Raw genomic sequence first — 11,504 nt, forward strand, 5'->3', positions numbered from 1 at the left:
ACTCATAGATAAGACGCTCTCTATGCAGCGGTGTGAAGACGAGCCTCCGTAATGCCACTTTGAACGAGTTCTCAATAAAAGGGCCGTACTTATTGGCATCTCCTGTGGGTAACACTTATTATCAATGAGCACTCCAGACATTCTTAAAAAATAAGAGAAACACGTTGCATGAATCCTCCATGTTTAACAGATAAATCAACTTCTAATAAAACATGTTGCAAGTCTGTTTTCTAAGCTGGTTTAAATCTAGCATGTTCTTTTAAGTTTATTTTGGAGCTTCAATGTCTTTATTCACAGTAAGAAGCTTAAGTCAGGAATGACATGCAGTGAATAGCCAAAAGTCTGAATCAAACCCAAGCTGCCGCTCTTGAGGTCTACAGCCTCTGTTCATGGGGTGCAGCAGGATTTAACCACTGCCCTTAAATCTAGCATGTTTGCATACATGTTGATGACCCAGTTGTCGTCTTTGCTGACTGCAGCACATCTTGTCATGCTATCCTCACTGCTTAACTCGGTTGCTCACACATGCTTGAGATTAACAACAAGGAGACCCTCACATAGAAGCACAGAAGGGACTAATATTTGATATTCTGATGTTTTTAAACTCATGTAGGCTGATCCTGAGAGCAGACACACCTTTTCTTTATTGTAAAGTCTCATCTGTACTATAAAGGATCGTTAATCTGACAGTCTGATTGTTTAAGAAAAAGACAAACATTTGATTCTACCATAAATGAGAAACGTTTCCTTTTCATACACTTTTCATATACATTCAGTAACGTGTCTGATGTCGTATCATACAGCCAACATGATGAAGCTTGTTCGTGTCATCGAGTGCATCACTTTACCAGCTGTACAGACATGTCAAAGTTTTCTTATCTGCCGATACCGATAAAATGGCGATCATGTCATGCATCCTCAAAAGCACAGCTCCTGAAAACTGTAAGACCTTAAATGATTGATTCGCTATAAGATCCTAAACTAGGTCAAACGCATGTCACCTCTCCTGAAACCAACACGTCTTAGAAAAGCAGAAAGAGTTTGAAGAACAGATGACTGTCTGTGAGATACACAGTACGTACAGAAACATAAGAGCATGACAGACTCAATTCAGCACAGTTCACCCAGACGTCCTCATTCCTTCAAAGACGGTTTTATTCCAGTCATGGGAATCAGGTTTTACCCTCATCTATATGGTTACTGTCAAACCTTTAGACTGTACAGTCTGATGATGCAAGCATCAAATATGAAGCGTCACAGTGTCTGGGCGGGCAGTCATGGCACAAGGTTCAATGACATTTACCCTCTCTACCTTCAATACTTAAACAACATTATCATTTAACCTAAAGCAGTGATTCATGTGTTTAATTGTAGACTTTAAATAATAACACAACATAGTGGAAACGCATAATCCTCCAGGTTTCAACCTCTAAGGACTTCGAGAGATGTCACACTTGAAGGCACTAAAAGACAACGTGCGACATGTAAACACAAAGAGAGCTGCTGTCAGCTGTCAGCCTGTTCACACAGCCCACACAGTTGATTTTAACGTAAGTCCTCTGACCAGGCAAATAGCCGACCATAGCTTAGGAATTTGGGGTGGCACTAAGGTGTTTCCAGGAGGCCGGCCCTAGCCATCCCCTGGAAAAACCTCTGATGCTGCGAATGACTAGATTACAGACCAAACTAGCGAACCTATTAGAATGATGTTTTTTTCTGAAAGTCTGTGTGACTCAAAAGTACTATGTTTGCAGGAGGCTCTTCTCATCTGGCTCATTACCATTGAAATATGCCAAATACTGAAAAATGTTTACATCAGACACTTCACAGTGCTCAAACATGTTATAAAACTTTGGATATATTTCACAGGGACTGAGCAAGTTCATTAAGATCTGTAAAAGAAAGAAATAATAAAAAGACAAACTTGCCGGAGTTAGCAGGAATACTAATTTTATATCAATTGACACTAGGGAGGTAATACAAACGGGAACATGATAAATAACAGTGATGTGTGATTTCAAATATACCACGAACAACTTTACATCAACTTAAAATGATCGCACCACATTAAAGGGGCTGAGCATGAACTATGTAAACACATAAAAAGATAATGTGTTATCAATAAATGTCTAAACATAAAATATGAAAGCGAAACTAAGAATATTATGTTGCTTCAGACTCGGTGGTGTTGGCGTGCAGTCGGCAGAGATTGATGTAGAATTGGGGACAACAGTAGCCCGGAGCGTGACAGCGACATGATTGAGCTCCTCTCTGCTGCTGGAGAGAGAAACAGAGAGAGACTGAGATTGGCAGGATGCACAGAAGGGCGCTGACACTTTAGCCCGTTCAGCTGTCCACACAACAGCCTGGCAGTAATGAAGCAGGGTCCCGCTGGAATTCACACAGTGTCCCCTTACAGCAGATCACAGAGAGCAGGAAGGAGTCAGGGGGAGGAGGGAGGAAGAGGTTGTGTATATTCGGATGAGCTGTTTGTAAACTATTTGATCGCATGCTGCCTTGATCTTCATCTTCTGCTCCTCTTCCTCTCTCTCTCTTGTAGTTTTCCCACCTGGCTGTGTGGGGAAGCATGGCGCTCTGGATGGTCTTCTTTGCTGTCTACTCCGCCATCTGGCCCACCATCCCTATTGCCCCTGACATGCTGGGCCAGGCAAGTCTCTCTCTCTGTAAACATGTGTCACTCATGTCAGTAACAGGGGGTGAAGGGGGGTTAAAATAGCCCTTCTTCTACATCTCTTTTCTGGAACCTCCATCACCTGCCCCTCTCTCGCTCTTGGTTACAAACACATGGCGCCTATGAGACTCACCTCTTGGGTGTTCCACGTCGGCACTGCTGGAGCCCCGGGGGGAGATTTATGCCCTGCCAGCCCCCTCTCACCAGGCGTCCTGCACCTGCTGCGTGTCACTGGAGCTTGTCTTTTACTGCCCTCTGTGGAGGTGTTGACTCAAGAGGCTGGACTGCTGCTACTACGGGTGATGATGAGGAGGGTGTGTATGTGGACCCCCTGATTGAGAGACTCATTTTAAAGTTTGGGGACCAGGCAGAGGGGGGAGGGAGATGCAGTGCCCCGCTGAGAGAACAAGGCCGTCTAAACTCCCCTCAGCCCATTAATTCAATTTGTGTCAGAAATCAGGAATGCGGTCAAATATCTCTGCAGCTGCTCAGACTAACAGGGGAATGGTCAGAGACACTCACCCACCCCCCAGGACCCTCCGAGTCCCCCCTAACTGCCCTGTTACCTCTCTTATTTCCCCCGCTCCCTCTATCAATATTTCCATCTGTCCACAGCGGACGTAGTGGAACCGGTCTGTGTCGTTCTGCTTTGAATAACTCTGCATGTCTGTTCATGTGAGACTTTATGTCCCCTGTGCGTCCAGCTATGTTTCATTTGTGGACCAACAGTCTGTTTCTGTGGACGAAACCAGTCAGAGAGGACCATTAGACATGCCTCCCCCCACCAGAGTGTTTAATACCATGTGATGTGATGCGTATCCATGGCTGTAATAAGCGTGTAGGTGTGTGTCACATACAGAGAGACATTGAGGATGAGTTAGTCCAGCCATGTCTTGGTTGTGATTCCAGCTGCTGCAGAGGATATTTCCTAATGGGTCCTGTATGGTCCATGTTACCTCTCCTCCTGGGAACAAATTGTCTCTATATCTCTGAATCCAAACACAGGACACAGGAAGCACATGATACGGGTAATAAAGCAGAAGTCGGGGCTTGTGAAAGTGCTTGTGAGTGTTGACTTAAACACCAAGAGACAAAGACTTAGGCTTGTGAAATAGCACAGAGCTCTGAGAGATTAGCAAAGAGGAGATATCTGTAATGAGGAGGACAAGTATCAAGATACGGCTGCCGGTGACGACAGAACGTTGTGAAAGAGTCTGAGGAGAAAGAGTTGTAGGAGTAACGAGCAAGGAGACAGACAGACGGACAAATTGAGACTCTGGTTAGAAGCGTGATTAATCCCTAGAGACACACTGAGGAGGGGGTCAAAGGTCAATGAGGCCGGCTGCAGCTGGACTGCAGAGACAGGTAGGGGGTGATCTGCGGTTACTCACCAGCATTTTAATCTTCTAGCTGCATAGCAGTGTTATGTTCCATCAGTGGGAGTACAGTTAAACCCAGTCTGTGCTGCAGATTCAGGTTGTGAGAAGGCTGTTAAATATGTTTGGCTAACATTAGAGGTATTGAACTTTGGCTCACTCTGGTGTTTTTAGGTTGTTAAAGGCTTTAGATGTGCTTGGTTTCACATTTCCACATGCGATTCTTCTCTGCGTGTCCGTTAGAGAGAAACATGACTTAATACTCCGACTGAGTTAATATACGAGCAAAATAAATGGAGCCTGTGTGTTTGTCATCCCAGGCTGGCAAGGTGATGCAGTGCTGGCACTTCTGGCTGGGCCTGGTCCTGGTGCCTACTGCGTGTTTACTCAAAGACTTCGCTTGGACCGCGTAAGTAGAACTCATTTCATATAAATACATGGGAAATCCATACTGAGGCTATTTAGCTTCACTGAAGCGTGTACATAACCCATACTGAGTCTGTGTCAACACTTCGACACACTTTATATCATGAATCACGTGTCTCACACTTTCCTTCATGAGTCTGATGAGCTCCTCTCTGCTCTGCAGCACACGCCGCACTGTGAGGAAGTCTCTTCTGGAGGAGGTGCAGGAGCTGGAGGCTCGGGCCGTCGACCCAGGGGCGGCTGTGCTGAGGGATGCCAGTGGGCGCAGGTATGAGCAGCATGATGAACACATCGTTGAAGCTCACCTTCAGTCATACCCTGTATTATTTTGGTCATCAGTCCGTTTGTGTCTTTGTAACTTTGTATTCATTGTTTTATTATTTTGCGGTTAATAGGTCCAGAAAGAATAACCAGCTCAGTGGTGGAAGCAGCCTCTCTAGTCCCGACATTTCTTGTCTCTTTTCAGCTACCCTGTCCTATAAAGGCAAAACATAACTTGAAAAACGTAAATACAAAAGTCAAACAGAACACTGTATCTCAGTTAAGCTCTTTTCACACATACGTTCCTTTAAAGGTCTACAAAATCTCAGGACAGCCTGCCTGTGAAGTTGTTATTCCCACACGGCCGTCTCAGGGTGGAGTCTCTCCCCTGACAGACGCTATAAGGACGCTACGATAAGCAGAGTGTAAAGCTATTATAACAGCTAACCCTAACCCTACATATTCACTGTATTCACTGTATCAACAACAGAGTAGAGCTGAAAAGAGTAAGAAGCAGCTATATTACTCATACAAAGAAAACACTGCTCCCAGATCTCTGAATACTTCCTGCTGTGTCTGCACGTCTCACCCCAGACTTTCTAAGGAAGTTCCCCAGGGGCTGGCGGGGAAAGTCGGGTAAAGTCAGGCTGTAAAATTAGGTCACTTAGGTTCTCACGTGCAACTCACCCATAAAATATCAGGAAGGTTTCAGGAGTTCAGTGAGAGTAAGAATACGGCTGAAGCGATATATGCACTAGCTGCTGTGTTACCTGAACTGTTACCCTTCATGCAACCAGTTCAGTAATAACTTCTTCACTACAATGCATGTTCAGATGTTTAATGGAGAGTTCAGAGATGTTGGCCTGGTCTTCATCGCACAGAAAGTAATGTTTCAGAAGAGAAGAGGGGAAAGAAAAGATGGTTTATTAGAATCTAGTTTCATCATGATGCAGTCTCGTATAACTCCAACACTGACTACATTTTTGAATGTATCAGTATTTAATCAACGCATCTTAGAGAGTTATAGAATAGGCCCGTCCAGGTAGCAGACCTGGATGCATTACAGTGTAAAGGTGTCATTATTAAAGTGTCCTCTGAGTGTATGTTTCTGTATCTGTGAAAGCCTTTAACTCCTCGGTGCCGTCCACAGGGCCGAAGCAAAGGCTGAGGTCTCGTAGCTCCAGAGCTGTCATGCTCACAGAGGTAGTTTCTGAGTTTGCACTGTCCCACTGTGTGACCTTTGACCTCACATGACCTGTGTGCCCCACTGCAAACTGCTTCTGAGTGACCCTCACGTCTTTTGAGTTCACACCTCCCTCTATCTATCTTTTCAAACTTGTTCCATCTTCAGTATTATTTATGATCCTTTTTTTTCTTTGTGTCTCTTTTTGACTGTCCATGCCTCTCTGGGTTGCTTCAAAGGTGGATCAATTTGAACTGCTGCACTGACCTGGTGTGTCCTCTGGTTTTGTGTCGTTCTTTTGTTGTGACTTAGCCGTGTGTCCGGTGTAGCTGCAGCTGTGTTAGAGACAGTCGTCTGTGTAGTTCTGTAGACTCAGATTATTCCTCAGAGGTTTCATGATTGGCTAGTGGAAAGTCAAAGTGAATGATCAGATTCATGTCAAACTTTGGGTACGTATGCCTCACTCCTGTCCTGATTTAGACTTCTGCACACTTCGACCTCACAACGTTTAGAGGCAAATATTTGATTAATTTAGCTTCAGTTTATTTATTGAACTTGATGAATCAACTAAAATATGATGTAATCCGTAAAGAAGAACAAGCCAACAGCATGTAAAGTAGCTAAAATCAGCCCCGCCTCAAACAGCTTCCACACTCATAATCTAAAGACCCAATGATTCAATAAATATAAGACACAGAGTGAACACTTGGAGTGTTTTTATGTTTCGTAACTTTAAGTAAAGTCTGTTTCCAACTTTAACACATTTTATCTATCCTGAGTGAGTCATACAGAAGAGCTGTTTTCTACGAGCAGTCTGCTCCGTGAACAGCCTCGGGGAACTGAGAGACTATTTTTCAGATTAAGGAGGGAAGGGTGGGGAACCACACCGCTGCTCCTGACCCCCACACGAGGCCCCGTCCTGGACTGACCCCGCTTTAAACCCAGCAAAGGACCGAAAACCTGGGCCGCTCTCCATTTAGTATAAGAGAGGTATTAGTGTAGTTACAGGAAGAGGAGCAAAATGGAAAAAGAGCACATCTGTGTTTGTAGTTCCTGAGGAGGTCCTGGGGTAGGCATGGGAAAGAGCTGGAGAGGTAGAGTACAGGAGCGTCTCCAGGGAGGAGTTCAAACGAGGCACATCCTTGGACTTTTCTGAATCAGGAGGTCGCCAGAAAGAAATTCTGCAGACAGAAAATGGACAGTTTAAGTCGCAGCGATGCATAGACGTTTCATTTCTGTCTTTTATCATTGACTTATCGATATAACAGACTTCTTCTTCAGCCAGACGTTCAGTCAAACTTCAAAGCCCCCCCCCCACGTTTTCCTCTTTTTTTAAATGAATACTCCAGCGCAGGTTCCCGACCGTCACATACGGTATGAAGAACATCCAAACAGCCCGATCCAAACTTTAACCTTGGGAGTGCTGGCTGTAGTCCAAAACTGCCGTCAATCATCACACAATTTGAGAACAACCATCTACAGATTTTATCCATTCAGAAAAATGTTCTTTAACATAGAGCCAGTAAAAACTGATGATGTGACGCGCTTATGGATATAAGTATGCTCCTGCTGACTTAGATATCCTTCCTGGTGGTTATAAGACAAAAACATAAGTATACGAGTTTGTGTATGTGTGCAAAAGTGCGTGGGTGCATTTGCGTGCAATATCTGGAAAGGTCTTAGTTATTTTTGGTCACGGGAGGAGAGAAGCCGTGACGGCGTGTGGTCTCGGCACAGAGGATCCAGTCTTCTTCCTGGAAAGGGGGGACGCAGAGGAGAGGATCGAGGAGAGAGGGGGGGAGACTGGGGAAAAGTTTTCTGTGGAAGTCCTGTTACCATGAAGCACTTAATGACTTACTGTTGGCTTAGAATCGGACGTTAGACGCAGTCAGTATTGAATCCACCTTCTTCCAGCTCTCTGCTCTTAAATCCTGTTTGTGAGCCCGTTGACCTGTTCTCACTTCAGGGCTCTGAAATCTTCAGCTACACAGAACTGAAGGCAACAATGAGACAAAGCACTGAAACGTGCACAAATTAAATAATCCCAGCAGATAGTGACAGTGCTGTGTAGCCGTGTGAGTAGTTGAGTCTCTCTTGAATTCCTCAGGATGTCTCTTCTCTGTGGAGTAACTCGTGTCTGTCTTTCCTCTGCAGTCTAAACGAACGGGCCCATCTGCTGACAAGAGTCTTTAGGAAAACGCCTTCAAGCGTTGGACGCTCCAACTCGGTGCAGCAGACTGTGTCACGTGAGTGTGCCCTTTTCATTATACACACACACCAACACACTAATGTCATACGAGTCCTGCTTTAACACAGACAGGTAGTGTTGGAGCCAGAACTGAGGTCCAGATATCAGAACGTTATCTGATAGATTTTGTTCTCTTTCGTCTGACCCTTTATATTAAAATAAAGAACATTAAACACATGCTTACCTTCACAGTTAGTGATTATTCTTCCAATATGGGCTTAGTGTCAGGTAAAAACATCCCTCCATATTTAAGATACTTGGTTTTTTTTAACTCATATGGTGAGTGTGTCTCAGACTTTTTCAGATTGTGTATCACTTCAGTGACCGACAAGGACAGCTGATCATTCAATCAATCTTTATTTATATATTTATATCACAACAACTGTTATCTGAAAACTCTTTACAAACAGAGCAGGTCTAGACCGTACTCGATGCTATATCATTAACAAAGACCCAACATCAAGACAGGATAAGATCCAGTCCCATCTCACAGACAGGACTCAGTCTGATCTCATTTTAATCCACCATGAGCAGAGCACTTTGCAGCATGTAGCAAGTTACAGTGGCAAGGACAAACTTCCTTTAACAGGCAGAAACCTTCAGCAGAAGCAGATTTGTGCTAGACACACATCAGCTGAGTCCATGCTGGGGTTAGAGAGAGGGGTAGGGACAAATAACAACAACATCACAAACAGTAGATTCAGATTCATAAATACAAAACAGATCATGATGGTGAAAGTATGTGTACTGCTGGTCTGATCTGCAAGAAACAAATTCAAAAACATGTAAAAAACAAACAAGAGTTCAGACACACATGATGAAGGGAAGGTGCTGCAACGACATGAAAACAACATGTTGTGAAAAGCATAAAAACATATACAGAAAACATATTAAAGTTTCTAAATCAGAAAACAGCTGCTTTAGAAAATCATAGCTTTCGGTCCATCGTGATCTTTCTCACAATGAAAGTTGTTTTCTTCCGTCTGTTTCAAAGTTGTGCTTTCACTCAGGAGACGATGGGGCACAATCCCAGCATGTTTCTCCTGATGGGGATTGTTCAGGTCGTTCCAGATCAGCAGCTTTTGTCTGCCGCCATATATCTCCTATCACCTGAACGCCCTGAATCAAAGCTCTATAGGACAAAAAGAAGGATGTGTGATGCTCTGTGTTTTGTGCATTCAGAGTCAGCTGGGATTAATTTGTTTGGATGTTCTTCTTAAGGGAGTCATTTTGTGGATGTCAAATCTTGTAATTGATGCATAAAGTAAATGAAAGAAGGAACAGTACTTCATGTTTTTATCTTTTGTGGGCCCTTCACAGAATGGTGAACGACTTCAGTGGATTTGAAAAGTGTTTAAAATAATTACAGTTACTAATAAATCCAGTCAAACGGTCTGTGATCATGAACACCATGTCTTCTTCTTCTCTCTCTGCAGATGGCTACGCCTTCTCTCAGGAGGAGCACGGTGTGGTCTCCCAATCCCAGGTTGTGCGCTCTTACGACACCACTCGCCAACAACGCCCAAGCCTCTAGCACCCGCCCTGACCAAGGCTTCTGCTCACCGTACCAACGGTTGTCAAAGTGACAGTGGAGACAGACTCATGAGAAACCCTCTCGCCGGATGACCGACCCCTGCTGTGGCCTTACTTGGAACTATGACCTGAACCCTGGAGGGTGGGGGGGGTCAAGGTTAGGCGTGGAGGCCGGCGCCGGCGCACTGAGGACTGACTTGAGAGAAGGGACCAGGTCGACTTGATGGAATAAACGTTCTTTAAACTCACACAAGCTGCACAAGCATGAGCAATCGTATCCACGCACAGACATGACAAGTCAAACTCAGAGACTGCTCCTCATATCTGTATACCCCCAGACTGGGTTTGCTTCATGCCACTGTGTGTGTGTGTGTGTGTGTGTGTGTGTGTGTGTGTGTGTGTGTGTGTGTGTGTGTGTGTGTGTGTGTGTGTGTGTGTGTGTGTGTGTGTGTGTGTGTGTGTGTGTGCTCATTCCAGTGCGTCTGTATCTGCCTGTGCATGTATGTCCGCACGCATCAGCGCTCCTGTGTTTGTGTGCATGTGTGTGTCTGCCCCTGCGTGAGTTTGCTTCCAAGGTTCTCTCTCATCTTTGACGTGAGGTGGGTTTAGCTAATCAGTCATCACACGCCTGCATGGGAGGAGGGGAGGGGGGGACGTCAAAATAAACACACGCACATGAGCCGGTGAATTCCTTTAAAGTGGGACGGAGGGAGGCAGAGACCGAGCCCTGCATCCAAGCTTCCACAGCTCGCACCTCTGCGTCCCGTCAGAGCACCGAGCCTCACTGCCAAACACCTCTGAGATGCCACTGAGGCAGAACGCTAACGCCAAACTGGACCACCGCCCTGCTGTAACCCCTCCAGCTCTGACCCCAGCGGGACCTCCTCTTGCTTCCTCCCTGTCCCTCTCTGCAGCCTCTGTCTCTAGATCACAGCTCCTCATCCTGGCCAGTCTGTTTTCTAATCCGCTCTGTTTCTCGTGGTCTTTGACCGCTCCTGTGATTCCTGTCTTGCATCTTCAGCTGACCTAGAAGAAGCAAGCCTGGCATTTGAGCTTCCTCCTTCAGTTGTGTTGGATTTCTTTACCAGGTTCTTATTTTTTTATTAAAGTGAACATTAATTGTGTATTTGTTTTTATTCTTTTTTTCTCTCTCGTCATTAATGCCTGTTTTTGTACTCATACGTGGAGACACGTCATAGAGGGAATATTTTACTTGAATTAGTGCTTCTAGGCGTCTTGAAGGGATCTGACTGAGACTCTCTCCTGGATTGTGTGTTTTGGCTCTGGGTATTGTCTGAATGTAGAGTCCATCGTCTGTGTGCTCTGTGTTGAGGACACTCCAGTTCAAGAATGCAAGACTGAAAGGGTGGGAGACGGGGGTTGTCCATCTCAGTCCTAATCATTAAATCTAATCAATCCATTGCCTGACTTCGTGTTTCTGTGTCTTGACTCTGAATGTGTGGATCCAGGGTGGCAGAGGGAGGGATTTGGTTCACATTATGCTTGAATCGATCAAAAGACTTAATTCGTACATTGCACAGGTATTATTTCACATGTAACTAGAGTCAAACCTCTCCCACGCTCCTTCCTTCACCTCTGGGAAGACGGGAGACTGGACAGACCATTAGCCGATTAATGCAACCCCCTGCCTCCGGACAGCCAACTGGAGATCCCCTTTCCCACCCACCTTCCTGGATGCGGCCCAGCCCAAAGCGACTACAGCTGCTTCAATATGGAGAATCCATCGGACCAAGCTGGAGCCAGAGAGCCGGTTATGCTGTTCAG

General features: G+C 45.2%; 1 protein-coding gene across 7 annotated transcripts in view; it reads left to right on the forward strand.

The window, feature by feature from the left end:
- atp8a2 (ATPase phospholipid transporting 8A2) overlaps positions 1-10,843 on the forward strand; it is a 55,963-nt gene extending 45,120 nt beyond the window's left edge. For all 7 annotated transcript variants that reach the window (XM_034706195.1, XM_034706193.1, XM_034706194.1 and 4 more), the window contains 5 exons: positions 2,561-2,668; positions 4,389-4,477; positions 4,658-4,762; positions 8,093-8,184; positions 9,623-10,843. In XM_034706195.1, coding sequence (XP_034562086.1) covers positions 2,561-2,668; positions 4,389-4,477; positions 4,658-4,762; positions 8,093-8,184; positions 9,623-9,720 — 492 coding nt within the window. In that variant the 3' untranslated portion in view covers positions 9,721-10,843. The remainder of the gene's footprint in view (positions 1-2,560; positions 2,669-4,388; positions 4,478-4,657; positions 4,763-8,092; positions 8,185-9,622) is intronic.
- Positions 10,844-11,504: the final 661 nt, after the last annotated feature.

Source organism: Notolabrus celidotus, chromosome 17 (assembly GCF_009762535.1).
Source record: "Notolabrus celidotus isolate fNotCel1 chromosome 17, fNotCel1.pri, whole genome shotgun sequence".
NCBI lineage: Eukaryota > Metazoa > Chordata > Actinopteri > Labriformes > Labridae > Notolabrus > Notolabrus celidotus.